At 38.2% G+C, this 23120-nt stretch overlaps 2 protein-coding genes across 7 annotated transcripts in view; one reads left to right on the forward strand and one right to left on the reverse strand.

Moving 5' to 3' along the window:
- salto overlaps positions 1–23120 on the forward strand; it is a 94501-nt gene that overhangs the window by 14943 nt on the left and 56438 nt on the right. For 2 of the 6 annotated variants that reach the window (XM_067772030.1, XM_067772028.1), the window contains exons 2-12: positions 3280–3517; positions 3720–4067; positions 4139–4299; positions 11256–11357; positions 11415–11558; positions 11728–11864; positions 17463–17745; positions 17807–17865; positions 17979–18045; positions 18111–18356; positions 18427–18644. In XM_067772030.1, coding sequence (XP_067628131.1) covers positions 3340–3517; positions 3720–4067; positions 4139–4299; positions 11256–11357; positions 11415–11558; positions 11728–11864; positions 17463–17745; positions 17807–17865; positions 17979–18045; positions 18111–18356; positions 18427–18644 — 1943 coding nt within the window. In that variant the 5' untranslated portion in view covers positions 3280–3339. Of the gene's footprint in view, positions 1–2454; positions 2572–2708; positions 2936–3080; positions 3132–3279; positions 3518–3719; positions 4068–4138; positions 4300–11255; positions 11358–11414; positions 11559–11727; positions 11865–17462; positions 17746–17806; positions 17866–17978; positions 18046–18110; positions 18357–18426; positions 18645–23120 lie in introns of all 6 variants that reach the window. The other 4 variants (XM_067772025.1, XM_067772027.1, XM_067772026.1 and 1 more) reach the window with 4 other exon arrangements.
- LOC137243840 (spondin-1) overlaps positions 1–23120 on the reverse strand; it is a 139188-nt gene that overhangs the window by 12378 nt on the left and 103690 nt on the right. The gene's annotated exons all lie outside the window — the stretch shown is intronic.

The raw sequence follows: 23120 nt of genomic DNA on the forward strand, positions 1-23120 counted from the left end.
GAACAGGGCGCACAGTGGGCGATTTAGAAAATGTTTGTTACAAAATAAAATGTCAGGTTAGGTTGGGCGGCCACCGTGGTGTGATGGTAGCGTGCTCCGCCTGCCACACCGTATGCCTTGGGTTCGCACCCCGGGTAAAGCAACATCAAAATTTTAGAAATAATGTTTTTCAATTAGAAGAGAATTTTTCTAAGCGGGGTCGCCCCCCGGCAGTGTTTGGCAAGCGCTTCGAGTGTATTTCTACCATGAAAAGCTCTCAGTGAAAACTCATCTGCCTTGCAGATGCCGGTCGGAGTCGGCATAAAATCATGTAGGTCCCGTCCGGCCAATTTTTAGGGAAAATCAAGAGGAGCACGACGCAAATTGGAAGAGAAGCTCGGCCTTAGATCTCTTCGGAGGTTATCGCGCCTTACATTTATTTTTAGTTTAGGTTGAACTGGCCGGTCAATAAAGACCTCACGTAGGCTGAGTATGTCCATAGTGTTACCAGAATTTGTGTGGCGACCAAACGGTTAAAATTGACTTAAAATTTAGTTTTAAGGAGAACTTCAGGGCAGTGGTAGAGAAAGCCTCTAGAGTTAGTGGAGACCTAGCGCAAATAATGCCCAACATCAGCGTCCCAAAAAGATATACTAACATAAACAAAAAATAAAATAAAAGTAAAGGGCGATAACCTCCAAGAGATTTTAGGCCGAGCTTCTCTTCCAATTCACGCCGTGCTCCTTTTAGTTTTTCCTACAAATTGGCGGGACGGGACCTACTGGTTTAATGCCGACTTCGAACGACATCTGCAAGGCAGATGAGTTTTCAAAGAAAAACTTTTCATGGAAAAAATACACTTGGAGAGCTTGCCAAACACTATCGAGGAGCGACCCCGCTTAGAGATTTTTCTTCTAATTGAAAAACCTTATTTCTAAAATTTTGATGTTGTTTTACCAGGGATCTTAGGTGTGGTAGGCGGAGCGACAATACCATCACACCACGGCGGTTGATATATACTAACTCTCAGTATTCATACAATATTACTGCTAAACGAATAGCATGCGCTTATTGGACGGTGTCCGACAACACTATCCTTGTTTTATCTCAAAAAGTCCCAGTAGATCTACTGTCGTGGGAGGTGTCAAAAGACGCGTATTAATCTGGAGAACAATAATCCGAAGGCGGGAAAGAAAAATTTTACCTCCGTCCGGAGATATTTGCAGTTGAAATTGGCGATTTTCATGTGGTTGTTGTTGTGTTGGATACCCACAAAAAAATTTTGAATATAAGTGTTTTGTGCGGATATAGTTTTGGTCTCCAAACCGGTGTTGGACCCACCCAGGGTAATTTTTTATAAGCGCGGCCGAAGGCCCCCAATGCAGAAAGGTGTTCTGCGCAAAAATACTATGGATCCCACCACCGATTTCGGAGGTACCCGCGGGTCTTTTTCGGTTTTTCGTTAATATCTCTTGAACGAGTTAAAATTTTTATTTTCCGCCTTCGGATTATTAATACTGATGTCAAGACGCGTCGTTTGATACCTCTCTCGATATTTTTGGACGTGTATTAGCAGTCGACCCCTCAACTAGATTATTACCAAAGCTTTTATTCTCTTCGGGGAGATAACATTGGAAGTGAAAGCTTCTATTGGGGTAAAAGCTGCTGATGTTAAGACTCCTAGTGTAGAACATTGTGTGCTTAATGCTTCTAAAATTGGTAAAAGTCTAGTTGAGGGGTCGACTGCTAATACGCTACCAAAAATATCGAGAGAGGTGTCAAAAGACGCGTATTAATCTCGAGAACAATAATACGAAGGCGGAAAAGAAAAATTGTATCTCTGCCCGGAGATATTTGCAGTTGAAGTTGGCGATTTTCATGTGGTTGTTGTTGTGTTGGTACCCACAAAAAAAATTGTGCATCACCGTGGCGGAAGCCACGGTTATACCACACACCCGGATTTGGCATGGCGTAGCCCAGGGTTATTTTTTATAAGCGCGGCCGAAGGCCACCAATGCAGAAAGGTGTTCTGCGCAAAAATACTATGGATCCCACCCCCAGTTTCGGAGGTACCCGCGGGTCTTTTTTCGGTTTTTCGTTAATATCTTTTGAACGAGTTAAATTTTTTATTTTCCGCCTTCGGATTATTAATACTGATGTCAAGACGCGTCGTTTGACACCTCTCTCGATATTTTTAGTAGCGTATTAGCAGTCGACCCCTCAACTAGACTATTACCCTAAAATTACCGCTAATATTGGATATCGTCATTTGTGTTATGTAACTTAAGTCTTTAAAATCACTTGCAATCTTTTATAAAAACATTCATATTTCATCTTCATACATAATTTTTAAGTTCAAGCATTCTTTTGAATAAAATTCACTTGAATGTCAGTGAAAAATTTTAATTATATTTTTTACAAAAAATTTTTTTCTTGCCAAGCGTTTATTTATTTTTAAATTAATTTCATCTCAAGCTAAATTGAAAGCAAAACTTAATTGAAAACGTAGAAAGTCTCAATAACACAAAATAAAATTTCCCAAAATGGATGTTTCGCCAAGCAGAAAAAGCGCTGGCAGTGGCACCAAACTCGGTAAGTACAAAGCAAGCACGGAGAATGCATGCAAGTAAGGGGCACGTGTGGGGATACTGTGGGGGCCCAAGAACATAAATTGGCGAGAGCGTTGCAGGTTTCGCAAAATGTTTGTGTATTGTGTTTTTTTTTTTTAGTATCTAGCTCATTATCCCCATCTCGAAAGGAGCAGTCCAAATCTGTGTCTAAATTAAATGGTGAACAAATTTTCAAACAAAAGATTGAGTCGAAACCACCAACCCAAGTGGAAACTGTAGTCGAGAGTGCCACTGTCACTAATCTAGCCATCCAACAAGTCGTTGTAGCGCCTACCAACATTAGCAATACTGTAGAAGCCAAACCGAACTTGACGCGTTCGAAAACTGTGAGTGCAACAAAAAAATTGATAAAACTGCTTTAACAAAGAATAATTTGTTATTTAAGTCAATCAAAGTAAAAATCAATTTTATTGGCTTTTAAAATTTGGGCTTGATAATTTTTTTTATCACTTTTTTCCCCACCACTTTTAGTTGGCGCCAACGCAAAATAACGCGCAAACAAAAATCCCAATGAAACGCACTGTGAGTATGAACGAAACAAACCAATCATACTGAGTCCAAACTACACGCATCCAACTAGATAAATCGAATTGCACCAAACCACACCCAAAAAATCCGTTGCGTGTCGCATGGAACTTAACTAAATTACCACTTACATTTTTCTTTTCAGCCGGCTACGAACGCAAACGCGAAAGCGCCCTCTACGCCACGTCAGAATCAACGTCAACAGATGCGTTCTGCCTCGAAGATTAGTTTAACCATTAAAGAGTTGGGCGCTTGCAAGAAACTTGAACCGAATGCATCTAGAATGAGTTTCAAAGCGAATACATCCGCGAATCTAAAGGTACCGCATATAAAATCGCAAACGATGCGTAGCGGCGCAGGAACGGGAATTTCAAAACGAAGCGGTAAGCGTAAACTAGAACTAGGGAGCTTTTGAGTCGAATAGGCTGTTCATGCTCAGCTTGCATTTCGGATTAGCCATACAAATTTTGATAGCCAAATGCGACTTATTGCGGCCGCATTTTAACATTTGCATAACAAATGCGGACAGCAATCACGAATTCATTCTTCGAAAAAACTGACGATAAGAAACTTCTCTACTTTCAGCCAGCACTATGTCATGCAGGAGCAATGCCAGTCGTACAAAGGGGGGTGACGACTCACTGCCACAACTCAGTAAAATCGGTTCTGCCGCTGGTGATCACGAGAGCAGCGGCGGTCAGGTATTGAGCGCACGCGAACGTGTCGCTGAAAATAATAAGCTGAAAGTGTTCGAAAGTTTACAGCGCAAGCTACAAGATATGCAAACAGATTTTATGCAAAAGTTCGAAACTTTGAAAATAACCTCACCCGATAAGTTAAAGCAAGATTTTAAATTTATTACTTTGGTCAAAAATGATGAATGTAAGTTGGTGCTAAAAGAGGATCATATGATGAGGATGCCAAAGAAGTTACGTAAGTATGGCATTTTGAGATGAAATGTGCAAGTGGTGTAATTTAAAATTTCCTTACTTGCGTATCCAAAGCTATGGATTCTGTTAACGATTTCAAGGAGAAAGTGCGTGCAACAGTCGAAAGCTGCCTCGTGTGCTTGATTGACAATTTAAAAGAAATACAATCGTCCAAGAATGAGGCGGATCGTATGCTGAATTTGGAAGAAACTCATAACAAGTTGGAAAAAGAACAGGTAAAAGTAAAAAGGAAGCTTGTGTGTGGGAAAACCTTTATGTTAGCTGCAAGCTTCTAGAGAGAGTACCTCTAGGTTAAACGGTTTTATTAGGTAATGTTGTAATCGTTGTAAAGTTTTATGTCGCATATTTCTTTAATGGTTTCCAATATACAGCTTTACTATTACTCCTATTCTATTCTATTTTGTGAATTCCAAGAAGTTTCTTTGTAATGAAAATTTCCGGCATGACCTCTTTTGTGAAAGTCCGAAAAATCCTGTTATGAATATGTGATAGCTGAACGTTTTTGTATGAAGTTTAATTTTTTTTGAAAGCTCCAAGTCGGAAAACGTCATACGAAAATGTCGCGGCTCATGATTCAATCACAGGAGGTTTGCTCGGCAGACAAATTTTTTGACAATTGCGGCCATTTTGCTCCCAAGTCGAATTGACATCGGTTAACTGTGTTGTTTATTTGCGAATTTTCGAAAAATATTAGTAGTAGAAATAGGAAGCAATCAGTTTACAAATACCGGATAAGTACTAAACTGAACAATTCCTTAGAACATTTTTTAAATTTTATAGTGAATTTATTAACTATGCCTCGATCTATTAGTTTGGCTGAACATTGAATATAGGTAATTTTATGAAAAGTTTGGACACCAAGAAATCGTGCACTTACGTAAACCTATGAATATACGAAACCTAAACAAATTCAAAATTCATCGTTCAATGTCAAAACTTCGACTATTAAATCGATTCACGTAAAAATGTCATTAGTAAATAATGGAGATGTCATAACGAAATGTACTCATTGGGCATGTTAACTCCGGGCTCTAAAACTGTGCAATCATTTGAAATTTTAAATCATTGATTTAAGAATGCTTGCTCTTCATTCATTCATTCCTTGTTAAGGAATGTGGCTTAAAAGTTAACCCATTCTTCATTCAGTAATGGAAGAAAACGAATGCATTCCCGAACTCATCGAAGAAAGAATGAAGTTATTGAATGAAACACAAACATTTTTCAACACAGAATAAGCATTCAAATGAATGCAGCCTTTGCACACACTTTTCTAGTACCAATCAGTTATGAAAAATGTCGTACATGCACAAAACTCGCTCAAATATCACATGGTTGCATTTAATTAAAGCCACTTCAAAATATCTGCACAAAAATTTAATTATTGCCCGTAATTACCAGTTTTTTCGATATTTAAATGGTAATAAAGCACAAAGAAGTTAACTGCAAAATTATTATTGAAATTTTCCTAAAAATTTAATAATAATAAAAGCAAGTGACAGATTTCAACATCCCTGTTCCGAAAATTGTCATCGTTCCAAATAAGTGTTGCCAATGTGCCATATAAATGCATGAAAAAGTACTAATCTACATTTCAACGTCCTCAATTGTTGATTAAACAATTGAAAGTTATATATTATAAAAGCTCTTAAGTTCCTTCATATATTCTTCCTAGCGGTTTATGGTCAAATACTGTATAGATAATGGTTTGTGAGTTTGCAAGTTGCTATAGCAATATACTATTTTTCTCTATTTTCTAAGAAAAATATTCTTCTAAACAATAGTTTCTAATTACAGTCATTTAAAGTAGGCTCTATAGGTAGTTGTAGCTTTTTTGATAGCAAAGAAAATAAACTTTGAATAAAAATGTGCTCAAGTAAGATAGAATTCAACATACAAATGTCATGCAAATAGACAGAGAGACTAAGGGTCCTTCTCAATCACTCGGGTCCTATATTTATATTCCGTCAAATACTGTCAAAACATCAGCTGTAAAAAACTTTAGTCCGATGGAGCCAGTCAATCTCTTTGTATGTATTTATTTTTAAATGGCTAAAATTCCAGTATCTGTTTTTGTTATATTATCGACAAAAAATATCCATAATTTACTCTCTTTGGCCAATGCACAATGTGTTCATTTACAAAATCCATTTTACTACAATAGCAAAATAAGTAGGACATATAGAACCATTTTGACATATAGCGGAAAGCAATAGATTGTCTTTGCGAAGTTTAAGAGAAACTGAAAAGAAAGAAACAGTTACTGGCATATTGCGATGATTTAAGGCAACTGTAGTTTCACCGTGTGATTCGCGGTTCGAATCTCGATGAAACCTTTGATAACATTCGAAATTGACTGATATGATTATGTGGCGGTTTTCGAAATGTTAAAATCGCAGTATGCCGGTAATTGTTTCTTTCTTTTCAAAAATAATGTTGAATATTCAATTATTATAAGCCGGTGTTAAGCTCATGAATTCTTAAAGACTAAACTACTTGAATAATTAGGAGGGGCTATTATTTCTGTAGATAAATTTTACGCCTTTTTTGCACCCAACTCCTAAATTGATTTAACATATCTGATGGCAATGAAAGTATACCAAAAAATAACCTTGGTGAAAAAGTATTTAGTACTGACTGGAAAAAAAAAATGTGCATTCATTAAAGATTGGGAATTGTTCCTACATTGACACCATTCAGGAATAGAGATTTATAATATGCAACCAAAAAATCATAATTTTTTAAAAGAATGCTGAGAGAATGTACACTCAATTGATTCAATCTTTTTACAGCTCTGGTTAACTTATTCGGTAAAAGTCTAGAACAGGAGTCTACTTCTAATACGCGCCCAAAAATATCGAGAGAGGTGACCTCGACAACAATAATCCGAAGGCGGAAAAGAAAAATTGTATCTCTGTCCGGAAATATTTGCAGTTGAAGTTGGCAATTTTCATGTGATTTTTGTAATATTTTTGTGCATTGAAAAAGATTTTGTGTACAGTCGATAAGTGCTTACAGAAGTTCCTGTCTTCGTAGACCTACCTCCGGTGTAAAACACAGATCAATGTCCGTTGATCTTCGGCCCAACAAGTTGGTACCAATCGGTGAGCTGGGGTCTTCAAGTCAATCAGCCTTGGTTTGGCCGAGGAGGACTAACCATCCTCCCCTTCCGTTTTCGGGTAATGGCACCCGGTTGCACGGCAACTCCACCGCGAGTTCCGTGCTTGCCTCAGAATCTCTCTTTCATTGATTTTGATATCTCGATATCTGATTAACATGTTAATCAGATTGAGATATTGTGTTATGTCACAATTTAGGAATGTGACCAACCTTTCCTGTCCTGCAGTGTGACAACAATGTAAAACATTGTTAACGACGGAGCTTGGTTTTGCTTAGATATTGCTTGAGGGCCGCACTACGTTGACAAACGAGCTTGCTCCGTTTTAAACTCCACATCACAATTAAAATCAAGGGATGTGACCAACCTTTTCCGCACACAGACTTGTGAGTGCCGAGTGCCCGCCTCAGCAATGTCTCTCGACATCGCTTATGGCCACACTACGTTGACAAACATTGCGCGCCATATTGTGCTACATTTGGCTTCCATTTTTGCTACTAATTTCTCTCCAATTTTCACTCAAATTACGCAACAATTGTGCTCCATTTTGCTTCCGAATACACTCCTACGACAATTAAAGGGATGTGTCCAACCTTTTCCGCTCACAGACCTGTAAGTACCGAGTACCTGCCCCAGCAACATCCTCGCATTGCAGTCCGCCACACTGCAGTGATTTGACAGCATCAAATCTTGCCACATTTAGGATGTGGCCATTCATTCCGCGAACGCCTCCTATTCGCTTACGCAGTCTAAAGCAGCCTCAAACATCTCAAAAGACGAGATGATCACTGGCCCACTCGTACAATTATCGATTGTTTTTCGGCTGACGATAGACATGCGTTTCTTCACCATCTTTCGTCACCATTTTTCTTCGGTTGCCACAATTATGGGATGTGACCAACTTTTTCATCTGCCCCTCAGGGGCAGTTTCTCAATGAAATTGGGATTGCTGTGGCAAGCATGAGACCGAATTCCCTTGGGCTTCTGTCCCCAAGGCCCAAGGGAAAACAAGTCTACTCAGAGCGTGTGTCATAAGCGAACTCTATTTGAAACCACAACCCCCGCGATGCTCCCACAAGGAGGCCATCCCAGGACAGGAGGGAGACCTGAGTACGAAGCATCGTTCGATGCCGTGCATCAGATCACACTGGCTTCTCCTGCTCCCGCGGTAGCAGTTTTTATAAGGACCATGCGCAGGGTCCCACAGGGTGTCCACCCTCTACCTTTCGAGTAAAACACCTTACTCATGGATTGGGTACCCATGGTATTATGGTCGCCTTTTACGACCGGTATACCTACCGTGGGTATATTCTTTCCCCTAGCCCACAGGGGTAAAATTTTGTGTACAAATGGATTTTGCACGCATTTAATTTTGATCCCACCTCATTGGTGGACTGGCCAGGGTTATTTTTTATAACCTCGGCTGAAGGCCGCCAACGCAACCCGGGGCCATTTTTCGGGTTTTCGTCAATATCTTTGAACGAGCTAAACTTTTTATTTCCGCTTTCGTATTATTGTTATCGAGGTCAATAGGCGTCTTTTGACACTTCTCTCGATATTTTTAGGTGCGTATTAAAAGCCGACCTTCTGTTCTGTTAATTCCGTATGTTCGGAATATTCGTCTCCATTTAAGAATTTGGTAAATCAGTTTATATTTGGAATATTTTGTATATACTTATTTGATATATTCGGATCTCGTGAGGTAGTATCAAATGAACGTATTCCGTAAATTAACAGTTTATCCGGAACGCTTCCATGAATACTTAACGGAAAGGAGCTTTCCGAAATTTCAAATAAAAAGGTGAATACTTCCTGTGTAGCAGGACCGCACAAGAGCTTAAATCGGCTGTCAAAGTCAAGGTAGGAATATAAAGTTCTAAGACAATAAGCCATTTTCTTTTATTTTTGTTTTTGTCAGTTCATTGCGGTTGCTGAGTAGCGTAACACCCCATGTCAGCTGCCTATTTAAAATCGTGCTATCTCAAAATATTTTTCAAAAAATTCCCAATTCAGGATTTGTCACAAAACCGCCCTATATTAGAGTTAGATTGAAGAACGCTTCATCTCAGAATGCTTTTCATTAACTGCCTCTTATGACAAAATGCATTGAACTTATGCTCATATAGGGAGTATTTGAAAACAATTTTGAGATAGTGCATTTTTAATTAAAATTCTAACGTACGACATTCTTCAAACTATTTCTAAAAGAATGACCAAACCAACATAACTTTATCACTTCACGAAATATTTAGTAGAAAATGAATTATTTCCCCAAAAACTAATATACTATCAAAGATACTTTTCTACTACAATTTTCACTGAAGAGAATTGAATCATTCCCCGTTTTCCTTACTTCGTAAATGCAACCCGTCCAGATTTTTCAATTTGGGAGTGTTAAAGATCTGTCATCATTGGAGAACAAACCTCTAGTAATTGAATCATGGTCGCGGGTGAAATTTTTTGTATGAAGTTGCTTATAGTGTATAGTGTAGAAGCAACTGGGTAGAGAATTTTTGAAAAATAAAATTTTGTGGTAAAAGTTGTGTGGGTAAAGCGTTTCAAAATACTTGTATGGTTATAGCTTCCATGATGAGTGCACAAGTGTAAGAATCTAATGATAATAATAAGAACGCTTTCAGCATTAGATCATAATGTGTGAAGTGTTTAAGGTCGGAAGCTTTTAGAATGAACCGTTCTGCTAAAAAAGTATAATTAAACTTTTCAGATAATAAGCTTTAAGTTATCTGATTCTGTTACAAAGATTTGTACCATAAGTCTATTTTATCATACAGGTTACATTGAAAAGCTCCATTCTAATTTTTTGGGGAAAGCCTTTAGTCTAAAAATTGCCGGCTTGAATGTTTGTAGGTGAAAGCTTTATGTAGATATGTAAGGACGCTTTTGAAATAAATACTTCTGGCATGAAAGATTTTAGCATGGAACAAAAACATGTTAGTAATTTTAAATAAAAACCGCAAGTATAAAATACCTAGCGAAAGCTTCGAAAGAAATCGCCGAAGGTGAAAGCTTACAGTTACAGCTTCTGGTATTATAAAATCAAACAGATGCTGAGGATAGTTTTTTTGTTAAAAACTTTAAAGGACGAAAGCAGTTTGTTAAAAGCATCATAGAAGAAGTTTATAGGATTTTTGGACAAAAGCGGGTTAAGGAAAGCTTTTTTGAACTGAAAGCGCCTTACCATAAAAAATCTTTTAAAAAAAATTAATATTAAGCAGAATTCTAAAATACTTTTTGTATGTTTTTTGTTTGAGAGCTTTAGGCACCACACTTTTCAAGTGAAAAACTTCTTGTCTGAATTTTTTTTTAAGGAAAACCTAAACCGGAAGCAATCCTCAACGAAATCGTTTTAAAAGTAAAAGCTTTTTTAATTTTATTCTAACGAAATTCTGTATTTTTTTGGTGGTTAAAGCTTTACGCTTGAAATCTTCTGATACAAAAATCGATACGGTAAAAAGTTCTGGTGTGAGGGAGTGAATGCATAAATCCTTTCAGGATATACAATTTTTTAGCAAATGCTTTTAGAGTAAAATCGCCATATATTGAAAGCTCTGGTGAAACATTTTATGGTGAAAGCTCTTAGATTTAAAGGTGATATTTAAAGATACTAAAATCAAATGTGCTAACTAGTATCATAAGGCGAAAATGAGATTTCATAGGATGAAAGCTTTTCGTCGTACACGAGAACTTTTTCGGTTAGAAGCACTCCACAGCAGTTTTTTAAGGAAACATTTTTCCAATGGAATTACCTCACTTTTTTCAAGTATTCAGCTTGCCATTATAGTTAAGTTTGTATTTGGGAGATCTTTTCAGTCGAGAAGTTTCTACATAAGTTCGCCTACTATATTATATTGGATATGTATATTATGAACAGGATATATTCAGTGTATAGCAAAGCCAGTTAAAGTTTTACTGCTAGCTTTTAGGCTTATATAAAATTAATAAAGTTTTAACTTCAAACTTTGTTAGTAAAAAAGCTCAATACTCTAAAACTTAAAGCGTGAATTACTAACTATTATAATTAAACCTCTCTTACAGCATAAAAAATTGCAAGACCTCTTTGATTGTGTTAATGGGCTAGCAAATGCCCGGGATCCTGAGATGGATGCGCAAATTGTTAAAATGCAAAAGGAAATTCAGGTGAATATATAAATATATATTTACGGCGGAGAAAGCTAACTTTTATCCCATGCATAGGAGGGTAGAAAATCTCTTTCGTTGTCTGAGAAGAAATTAGCGGAGCTGAAGGCTATACACGCTAATGAGTTGGAGGCTTTGGAAAAAGAGTTAAAAGAAAAGACTGATGCTGATGTAGGAAAGCGGGAATCACAGATCGCTGAGGTAATTTTCCTTTGAAAGTTGGGAGCTTTACCGCTTGAAAGCTTTCGGTGCTTTTGAGTTTCAAATCTGTAGTGAAACCCGTTTTGAAGCTTTAAAGATGCGAAAGCTAAAAAAATGTGGTAACTGTAGCTTTTAATAACTTTATTTACCAACGAAATGTAATATGTAGATGAATCGTAAGCTGCGTAATTTGGAGAAACAACATGAAAAACTTAAGGCCACATTGCAACAGAATACGGAGGAATGTACACACGAGCAAACGGAGAAGGCAAAGCTTTTGGATGAGTTGAAAAGCTGTAAGGAAAAGTAAGTTTGTTCGTAAAATTTTAATTAATAACTTAATGGTTTTTGGATCAGAATTGCATTCTATTCTATAATATTAATAATTGAGGAGATAAAGACCGACTCCAACATCAGTTAAGGCTAATGTATTTATCCACAAATGTCTTTCACGACAAAGATTAACTCATAGGGCTCTCCAAACCACTGCTTGGGTGGGCCGGTCAATTAAGGGTCTCTAAGGTATTTTCAATGTAACTAAGCATATGCCTTGACCTTGGAATCTCTGGTTTTTCAAAACACTACCCCCTATATCACAACTGCCGCCTGTCGCCCGAGCAGACACCAAAGTTTAGTGACAAAAGCTTTAAGCATCAGAAGGTGCATACACAGGAATCATATCCGATAAAGAGTTGCTCATATGCGCAATATTCCTTTGGGGAACATTTATGTAGTCACAACAACTACAACAATGGCACCCTGTACCTCTTGCTACCAACCTCCTATCTTTCTTCTCTTGTGAGTATCGTTGTTAACTTCAAGCACTTATTGTAATACGATGCTGCTATATAAATCATATCCACTGTATTGTATAAGAGGTTGGCTGCTTTAGGCCAACCATTTTTAAATGATTCGTGGAGGGTTTCAAGTTCGAAATAAGAGCGACAGTTAAATTTATTGGCTACAGGAAGTGCAAATCTGCAAGAGATAGGTTACTGGGAGGCACCAAGATCAAATTTTCTTTGGAAGCAAAATACCTAGAGGTTAAACAGAATTCTCAAGTGGAATGCGCATCTAACAAAGCAACAAGAACTTTGTTCGCCTGCACTCGAATCTGTGACAAAACATAGAGACTACCTCCCAAAATGGTATACTGGGCATTTAATACAGTTTTGAAGCCAATAGTCACCTATGCTTCGTTAGTTTGATGGCTGAAGACCACACACACCTTGCTGATGCACTTAGTGCTTTAGTGGAAATGCCTCTTCCCTATTCTAATACTGAAAGACGCAACACTCGCTGCATAAGACTTCAATATCTGTGCTTAACAGCGGCAACAAGACAGGCCACATAACAGGAATGAGAAAGTTCATAAAAAATCCAGTATTGCAACCACATGATGCAGTGACTCCGATGCTCAGAAGATCAATAAGTTTTGAGGTGTCCATTGTTGACAGAACTTTTTGGAAAACAGGGAGCTCAACTCTCCCTGACTCAGAGGTCTGCTTTACGAAGGGATCACAAATGAGCAATAACTGGAGCTGGCAACTATGGGCCGAGCTTCACCACCAATTTTCGGCAGAAATTCATGCAATAGAAGTTGCAGTAGAAAATGTCTGCAAAGAGGCTTATATTCGAGGAGTATCCTCATTATGTCATACAGCCAGGCAGCTTTACGTGCCTTGCAGTCTTACACATTTATTTTTAAGTGGATGAGTGCATTGGAGCCGTAACGATCTGGTAGCAAAAAACAAAGTTTTTTTAGGACGGGTTCCAGAAGGAATAAGGCACATGAAGTTAATGAGCTGGCAGGCTACCTAGCTAAGCAGAGTGTTATAGCAGCAGGTTCAGAAGCCTTTTGTGTACTCACAAAGGCACACAGTAAGGAATTCATAAGTAACTGGGAAACCAAGCAGTTCAGACAAAAGAGGATTGAATTGCCAGGGCAAAGACAGGCTAAATTATTTATGTTGCCGGCATCGACAGTATCAGCCAATCTCAATATTCTAAGCAGAGAGGACCTTCGAGCTCTCAATGTGTACTATACGGTACACTGTAGTCTACGATATTAACTAAGTAATTTATATCTATCCGATACACGAATCTGTCGTTTTTGTGAGCTAGAGGATGAAACGCCGACTCCTATTCTCTGCATATACGTCATTCTGTCAAGGTGACGTGACACATAATCCCTTTGTGATAAAGTAAAAAAACCTGAAGAGGTACTTATGTACATTAGAAGCCTTCACATACAGTAATAAGCTGAAAGGTCAAGCAAAATAGATCTAACGGCATCACGATGTATTGAGAACGATAGGTCAGACGAATGAATTATCTCTTAGCGATTTCGCCTATCAGTGGTATTATCTATGTTGTTGTTACTGTTGTAGCAGTGCTTCGAACAATCCAATAGGGGTACAATCACTCACAAATTTTCATCAACATCCTCCAACGGGAGTCAGAGGAAACTTGCTGTTTCAATAGGGTTGGACCAAAGCGATCAGGTTGTTCGAGTCTTTGGTTCCAAATTGCAATTGAAAAGATGGTTGGTATCATGTGGGGACACGTTACAAGCGGGACATATTTTGGGTAATTCGGGTTTGGATAAGAAAGAATTTAACCTATTACAATATCTTAATGGGAGTTGAGATAGAGTGACGCACGTCTCCCTTTGGAGGTTGCTTTCCTCAGCTGCGAGTTCATGGTATTTGACTTTGAGAACGTGGTTCACCAGACACTTGTTGGGATAATACTTTGGTATTACAATGATAATAATAATCGATATTAGAGAAAATTAATAAGAATCTGAATAATAGGAGTTACTTTGCCGTTAAGGGCATCATAATGGGCCTATTGTTAGCCTAAATGCCGGGCTGGGATGCAACTTATCGGACTGGTCCTTTTAAGTTAACCTAACCCAACCTTTATGTAGTTATGCCATCCTCCAATTTCTATCTGTTGAATTAGGTCACGCAGCCCTCTTTTTCACTCAAAGAGAAACACTTTGTGAAAGGAACACACAAGATTACCAGAGAGCAGAGAAGAACCAACAGGCTGAGAACTCCAATAGATATACATGTGCCTGGTTTCTCAAGCATTCGTACTCAGAGTCGAAGCCCTATTCAATATTTAATTAGTGGGTGCCATTCTCTTTCTCTTATTAATCCCATATCTTCACACTCGTAGTAGATTTGTTGTTGCAATTTTTATACTCAGCTGAGCAGGGCTCACAGAGTATATTAACTTTGTTCGCATAACGGCAATCCGTAACGGCATAAACTAATCGAGATAGATATAGACTTCTATATATCAAAATGATCTGGGCGAAAAAAGAAATTTATTTAGCCATGTCCGGCCGTCCGTCCGTCCGTCCGTAAACACGATAATTTGAGTAAATTTTGAGGTATCTTGATGGAATTTGGTATGTAGGTTCCTGGGCACTCATCTCAGATCGCTATTTAAATTGAACGAAATCGGACTATAACCACGCCCACTTTTTCGATATCGAAAATTTCGAAAAATCCAAAAAGTGCGATAATTCATTACCACAGACAGATAAAGCGATGAAACTTGGTAGGTGGGTTAACCTTATGACGTAGAATGGAAAATTAGTAAAGTTTTGGACAACGGGCATGGCACCGCCCACTTTTGAAAGAAGGTAATTTGAAAGTTTTGCAAGCCGTAATTCCACAGTCGTTGAAGATAACATGATGAAATTTGGCAGGAACGTTACTACTATTACTATATATGTTTCAAACAAAAAATTAGCTAAATCGGATGAAGAAAAAAATGTTTTTTAAGTAAAATTTTAACAAAAAATTGATTATCTTTACAGTATATAAATAAATTATGTCAACATTCAACTCCAGTAATTATATGGTGCAACAAAATACAAAAATAAAATAAAGTTTCAGAATGGGCGTGGTTCCGCCCTTTTTCATTTAATTTGTCTAGAATACCAACTAGAATTAACCAATCCTTATGAAATTTGGTAGGAGCATAGATTCTATGACGATAACTTGAGAAAAAATCGATAGGTATATCTTTACTAAACTTAGTTCACATACTTATCTGAACTCACTTTATCTTGGCACTAAAAATGGCCGAAATCCGACTATGACCACGCCCACTTCTTCGATATCGAAAATTAAGAAACATGAAAAAAATTCCATAATTCTATACCAAATACGAAACAAGGGATGAAACATTGTAATTAGATTGGTTTATTGACGCAAAATATAACTTTAGAAAAAACTTTGAAAAATGGATGTGACCCTCCCATATTAAGTAGAATAAAATGAAAAAGTTCTGCAGGGCGAAATCAAAAGCCCTTGGAATCTTGGCAGGAATATTTTGTTTTTTTGTTTTTTTTTTCTCGGACTTTGTGGCAGCGAACTGCCCTCAAGTGGTCCGATGAAACCAGGCTAATCCTGTTTTTGTTTTTTTTTTAATTCATAAATTTTTTTTATTTTTTTTTTTCAATTATTCTCGAGTGAGAGTTATAATCTTCACACAAAGATAGAAAAGGTTCATGTAGTTGGAAATTGCTTCTGCATTGTTTAAGAATTATAGGTTTATAATGCCTTGAAACTCGGCATGGAACATTCAAGTTTACTTCGTTCAAAAGAAATGGGCGTGAAATCGATGCATTTAAAAGTCTAGCCATAAATAGTACACCTAGCATTTCTCTACGACTTCCAAGGGTAGGAAGATTTATTAGTTTTAATCGATTAGTGTAAGGAGGAAGATTATACGGAGAGTCCCATTGAAGATTTCTCAAGGCGAAAAGTAAAAACTGTTTTTGAATTGATTCTAGTCTATCCACATGAACTTGATAACGCGGATTACAAATTATCGTTCCATATTCTAATATCGGCCTCACCAATGATGTAAAAAGGGTTTTTGTAACGTAAGGATAACTAAACTCTTTTGCCCATCTTTTCACAAATGCTAAAACTCCTCTAGCTTTATTGACTGTGGCATTAATATGAGGGTTGAAACTAAGTTTGCAATTCATTGTAACTCCAAAGTCGACAAAAACATCAACGCTTTCCAGAGATTGGCCATTAATTGTGTAGGAAGCTGGCTGTATGTTCCCACGTGAAAAACACATGGATTTACATTTTTCTATGTTGAGAGGCATAAAATTCGCATTACACCAAGTAACTAAACGATTTAAATCCGCCTGGATTACAGAACGTTCTTTGTTCGTGGTATTGCATATATAAATAAATTAGCGGTACTCGACAGATGATGTTCTGGGTCACCCTGGTCCACATTTTAGTTGATATCTCGAAAACGCCTTCACATGTACAACTAAGGCCCACTCCCATTTAAAATACTCATTAACACCTTTCGTTTGATACCCATATCGTACAAACACATTCTAGAGTCACCCCTGGTCCACCTTTATGGCGATATCTCGAAAAGGCGTCCACCTATAAAACTAAGGCCCACTCCCATTAAAAATACTCATTAACAACTTTCATTTGATACCCATATCGTACAAACAAATTCTAGAGTCATCCCTGGTCCACCTTTATGGCGATATCTCAAAAAGGCGTCGACCTATAGAACTAAGGCCCACTACCTTTTAAAGTACTCATTAACGCCTTTCATTTAATTCCCATATCGTAAAAGCCATTCTAGAGTCACCCTTGTTCCACCTTTATGGCGATATCCCGAAATGGCGTCCACCTATAGAACTATGGCCCACTCCCTTTTAAAATACTCTTTAATACCTTCCAGTTGATTCATACAAACACATTCCAGGGTTACCCTAGGTTCATTTCCCTACATGGTGATGTTCCCTTATTTTGTCTCCAAAGCTCTCAGCTGAGTATGTAATGTTCGTTTACACCCGAACTTAGCCTTCCTTACTTGTTTACTCGTAATTTCTTTTAGTATACAAACCCTCACTAAGAAATTACAACAAGCTGAGAACCAGCTAAATCACGATAAGAAAGAAAAACACGATAAAAATGAAATCATACAAAAACTCGAAGCCGAGCTCGAAAAGACTAAAAAAGAAATGGAAGAAGTAATCCAAGCAAAACCACAACCTGACGAAAAACATATAATTCATGAGAAGGAGCTGAAAAAGGAGATACACAAATTGAAAGCAAAAATAGAGACACTAGAAAAGGAGAAACAAGAATTTGTGGTGCAGGTTGATAAGCTGCAAGAGGTAAGAATTAATGCGAATAAGAAAGAAAAAAGAAATATAAAAGTCTACGAAAACTTCACAGGAAATCAGAGTTATGGATAAATTGAGGAATCATATTGCTGAGCTTGAAGAACGTAATCGGTAAGTTTTAAGAAAGTGATGATAGGGACTTCAAAAATAAAACCAGCAGCACTTCATGCACAGTCCTAACCTAAAAATATGTTTTTAATATTTTATTTATGCGCTCATCTTAGAGAATTATTGGAACGTGAGAAGAATATGGAGGAAGTTGTGGTAGAAAGTCCTAGAGAGTCAGCCGAGGTGAGTGTTTTTCGGAATAATTTGTAAATTTTTTACTAACTCCCCTTAAACATCTTTTGCGCCAGCTTATCAAATTGCGCCAATCCGAGAGCGAAAAACGTCGTGAAATCGATAAACTCAAAATTGAATTAACCAAAGCACATTTCAATATCGAACAATTAGAGGAACAGATTCGTCGTGATCAACAGCTGCTTGAAGTGCGTAGCGAGCTAATTAATTCGCTGCAAACGAACGATAATAGTCAGCGTATGCACTTGGAACAAATGTTTGTTGAAGTGGGCGAGAAAAATAATGCTATCAATGAGGTATGGGTGAGTCTACCGACTTTAAAATCATGATCAGCACTAATTTTAGGTTTGTTCTCTCTCCTCTTTCAATTAGCTAAATAATGAACTGCGCACTAAGTCAGAGGAATTTCATAATCTCTTCACCACATTGAGTCATAAACAAATGGAGGTGTCACGTCAGGAGCATATGATCAAGTTATTGGAGGAGAGTAATGAGCGTAGTCAAATGTTGCGTGTAAAGCAGGAAGAGAAGATCGGACGTATGGAGGAAGAGATTGCACATTTGAAGCAAACAATGTACGGCTTTAGCTGGTATTTTCATTTTATTCTTAAAAATTTTTAACGGAGTACATTCTCATACGTTGAGCGAGTGTCATGAGGTGTGGGTGGGGTATGACGAAAACTACGAAAGTAGTCGAGTAGAAATAAGAACTTTTGTTGTAGTCGTAATGATAAAAAACACTTTTCAAAGACTATGCCGGATATAAATCCGGTATATTACAGTCCATCTCGGGAGCGATTAGTTGCAGAAACGTTGAAACTTCTAGGTGTATGTTAGGAATTAGAGCTTGTGGTAACTGACGTACAGAATGTGCTTAAGATGATTGCTACCTACAGAGGGAGAAGACAAATCCGGTACCCTAATCGCCGATAATGGAAACCACGTTCCGACAATCGACTATGACAAAGTGGGAAAGGCAATATCCCAGCTAAAAAATCACAAGGCGATAGGGAATGACGAACTACCCGCCGAGCTGTTCAAGCACGGCGCCGAAAAGTTGGTAAAGAGAATGTATCAACTCTTATTCAAAATATAATCGGATGTGCGCAAGCCTCCAGATTGGTATTTAAGTGTGCTCTGCCCAATCCACAAGGCGATCCCACAAACGGCGCCAATTACCGCGGAATCAGCCTGCATAATATCGCGTATAAGGTTTTATCTAACGTACCGTGTGAAAGACTGAAACACCAATTGGCGCCATCTGGCAGAGAAAAGAAGCGACCATATCCGGTAAAACGGTTAAGCGCCAATTAAGTAAGTAATTAACAATATATTTCATAATGAAACTAAATAAGGTTTGAACTCCAGCTTTGAAGGTTTAAGATTAAAATAAGTAAGGGTGTCTTAAGTTCGGGTGTAACCGAACAGCGTGAGCTTCAATTGTACACTTCATTTCAGATAAATCAATTTTCTACCCCTTTTAAATTTCTTTTATATGAAAGTGTGCGTGGTCTTTAACCGATCCCATCCTTTTTTACCACAAATATTTCGTGCTATAAGAAAAATATATTTACTCAATTTTATTACGATATGTAAATTTTTGTTCGAATTCTGGCTACCGAAACATAGAAAATTTCTGAGTCATAAAAGGGGCGTTGCCACGCAAATTTTCAAAACTTTTAATTTTTTCCTGTTTCTTGTTATAATTGCACTTTGGAAAAGAAATAATTAATAAAAAGCTGTTTTTTGCAAACATATAACTTAATTTATTCGTCCACGAACCCTTTTTTTTTGGTTTTAGTTGACACCGCATACGGAAGCGTCGGTTGGCAAGGTGCTTTACAGAGTCTTTATACTGCCAGGTTATCATAACGACCCCTTTAAAAATCTTCATTAACCGATTTCGTTAATTTTTCTTCGAAGCTTTCCTCATAGTAAAGGCAAGCTCTGCGCCAAAATAAGTTATGATAGGTTTAACGGTTTTTGATTTATGATTAGTAATATTTGTAAAATTTTATCACAAGTGGTCGGCGCCACGCCTATATTCCAGAATTTTTCGGAAGTTTTGTTTCGCGTCATAAAACAAATCCAGCTACCAAATTTCATTAGCTTAACGATATTCGTATTTGAATTATCAAATTTTTCCCATTTTTCAAATTTTTCGATATCAAAAAGTGGGCGTGGTTATCGTCCGATTTCGCACATTTTCAATACTAATCTATTCTGGGTCCAGATAAGCCCGTACACGTATTAGGCGAAGATATCTCAATATTGACGGATGGACAGACATGGTTTAATCAATTTTATTTTTCGTGTGTGCAATGCACGCTGAGTATAAAATTTACACACTTTTAATATCAATTCACAAAATCAATGCATTTTCAAAACCCAACTGAAAACACTCTTTTTCATGAAAGATTTTACAGTTTGATTTTAAACCAATTTTGGTTTGGTCATAAATGTAGTCCAAACAAGTTTTGAATTTCTGTAAGTAGGCTCGTGCGGGCTGAACATTTTCGTGTTATATTTTCTCCCAGACCAGGGCCCATATCGTGTTATACGATCACGGATGAAAAACCAATTTCACTCAAACGATATATATGAATCTGTCAGGCTTTTTGTAAAAATCATAATGCATAATGCATCGAATCAGTACTTGTAGCCACTATTTCACGTATTATCTCAACCCCAATTACCATTTCTGTACTATTTTTGATTCGAAAAATTGAATTCGATAACAGATCGTATAACATGATACGGGCCCAGCTGAGTAGTTTTGTTTATTTGATCAAGTCGGCTGTTGAATACGTATTATTAATATCAATGCTATATGTGACTTGGAATCATGACACGACCCTATTGTTCGAAAACAAGTTTTCGAGAAAAACGCGTTTAAAGTTTGTGTTTAGCTTGACTCTATGTAGCGGCTGGCCGTTGTGAACGCATTTTGTAATTAAAATTTAATTAACTTCCCGATAAGCTACAACCTTGAAACTTGGAATATAGTTCAGAACCCGACGACAATGCAATAATAAGAAAAAAAGCTCCGATAGGTGGCGCATGAATCGAAAAATTTAAAAAACTCGCATTTGTGGTCCGATTTGTCTTTAAAAGCGATTTGTGAAAAAACGAAGAAAGATAGAAAACTGCGGTTTGTTCCATTGGAAAGAGCGTTAAATTTCGTATAAGAGTCACTCAAAAAGTGAAGAACGGTATTTTCGCACAATAGGGTCGTTTCATGATTCCAGGTCACATATAGTTTTATAAGGAAAATCAGAAGGGATCCTGGCATGTATTTTTTTACAGAATAAAATTACCCACGAAAAACTCCAAGAGAAAATATCGTTGCCACAAATGCAATAAAATTAAGTGTAGTATCGCTACATACGATCATTGGTTGCCATCCATACGAAAGCAAATTATGTGACAAGGCAGTCCTATAGGATAAATAATTTATTTGGAATTGATATTGCTTTTTAGGACAAAACATAGATTGTATGGTCTTTTAAGGTTAGGTTAGGTTATGTTAGGTTGAGGTGGCTGCCCGGGGGCACACTTAGGCCCATTGTGATACCACGAAAATGAACCGCTACCTTTCTTCTTCGAATCATTTTGAGGACATGATGAAAGCTACCAGGTCCTTGACGTCATGCTCCACAACCTGGCTCAGATTATCTAGAAATGGAGCACCCAAAAAGCGGTGCCGTGCTCCGCTTAGTGCCGGGCAGTTGCAGATGCCGATAAGGCGCTCCTAATCTTTCTGCATTCCTACCTATGTGGCAATGACCAGTTAGTACCGACATAAGTGTGGAAATTGTATCCCTTTTTAGGTTGTACACGTGACGGCATCTTTTAGGCTCCCATTTAGGCCAGGTTTCTTTCGATGTTCGACACCCCGGTGTTTGTAGCCATCTTTCGTCGGCTTGACGGTGGATGTGCTCCTTTAGCATTAGCTTGCATGTGGACAGGAGCATACCTAAGCGTTCTTGGCCAGGAAGAACCTGCCTGGTTGTATCCTGCGTTGCGAGTTCATCTGCAATGCAGTTTCCCTCGATGTCCCTATGTCCAGGGACCCATGTGAGGTGTACACGGTTCTGTTGAGCCATCTCTTGAAGGCAGTTTCGTGCTAGTACAGAAATGAACGGGTAGGAGCCAAAATATTTTATGGCAGCTTGGCTGTCGCTGAAAATAAATAAATACATTTTTTTGCCGACGGTGTTTGTCCCTATTCTAGTTGCGGCTTCCATTATGGCTGCAACTTCTGCCTAGAATACACTGCAGTGGTCGGGTAGTCTTAACGAGAGCTGGAGGTCAAGGTCCCTTGCCTATACTCCACCTCCAACTCTACCGTTTAGCTTGGAGCCGTCCGTGTATTTGGAAATGCTGCTGTCAATAGCAAGGCAGTTATCCGACTCCGTCCAGTCATCCCTGGTGGAGATGTTTATTTTAAAGTTGGTTTCCGCAACTGTTGTGGTCGCACAGCGACCCGTGCTAGGAGGAAGAAAACTATATTTGTTTTGTATACTTGAGTGTCCGGTGGTCTTGTTGTTCCAACACGACAACTCCCCTAGACGCAGGACTGACGTTGCCGCCGCTCGATAACCAGCTTTTTTTGTCACGAATGTGGTCATGCTGCAGACAGAAAAGGATTTTTATAAATGATAAAAATGAAGCCCTTAAAGGAGAAGAGATAGACCAACCAATAAGTATACCGAAATGATCAGGATGAAGAGCTACCCCAGCGGGTTAGGGGGTTAGAATATACCCGAGGTAGGTATGCCTGTCGTAAGAGGCGACTAAAATACCGAATGTATTCAAGGAGTTGTGTAGCGCAACCCTTTCAAGGACTGCTAGCGCAATATATAGCTTCTCAAACCCAGTTGTCAATCTCACCTATCCGTGGCGAATCCTGTTTCATTAACAACCGAGGCTCTGGGGACCCCTAACTCCCCAAGGATCTAGGGGGTGGGAGGGCGGTATGGCTTAGAAGGTCGCATGTGGTCATAACAAATGATTACCGAAATGGTCGGGCTTGGTACCGGAACGTACCGGATTGCATCCGGCGA

The sequence above is a fragment of the Eurosta solidaginis genome, chromosome 3 (assembly GCF_040869045.1).
Source record: "Eurosta solidaginis isolate ZX-2024a chromosome 3, ASM4086904v1, whole genome shotgun sequence".
Taxonomy (NCBI): domain Eukaryota; kingdom Metazoa; phylum Arthropoda; class Insecta; order Diptera; family Tephritidae; genus Eurosta; species Eurosta solidaginis.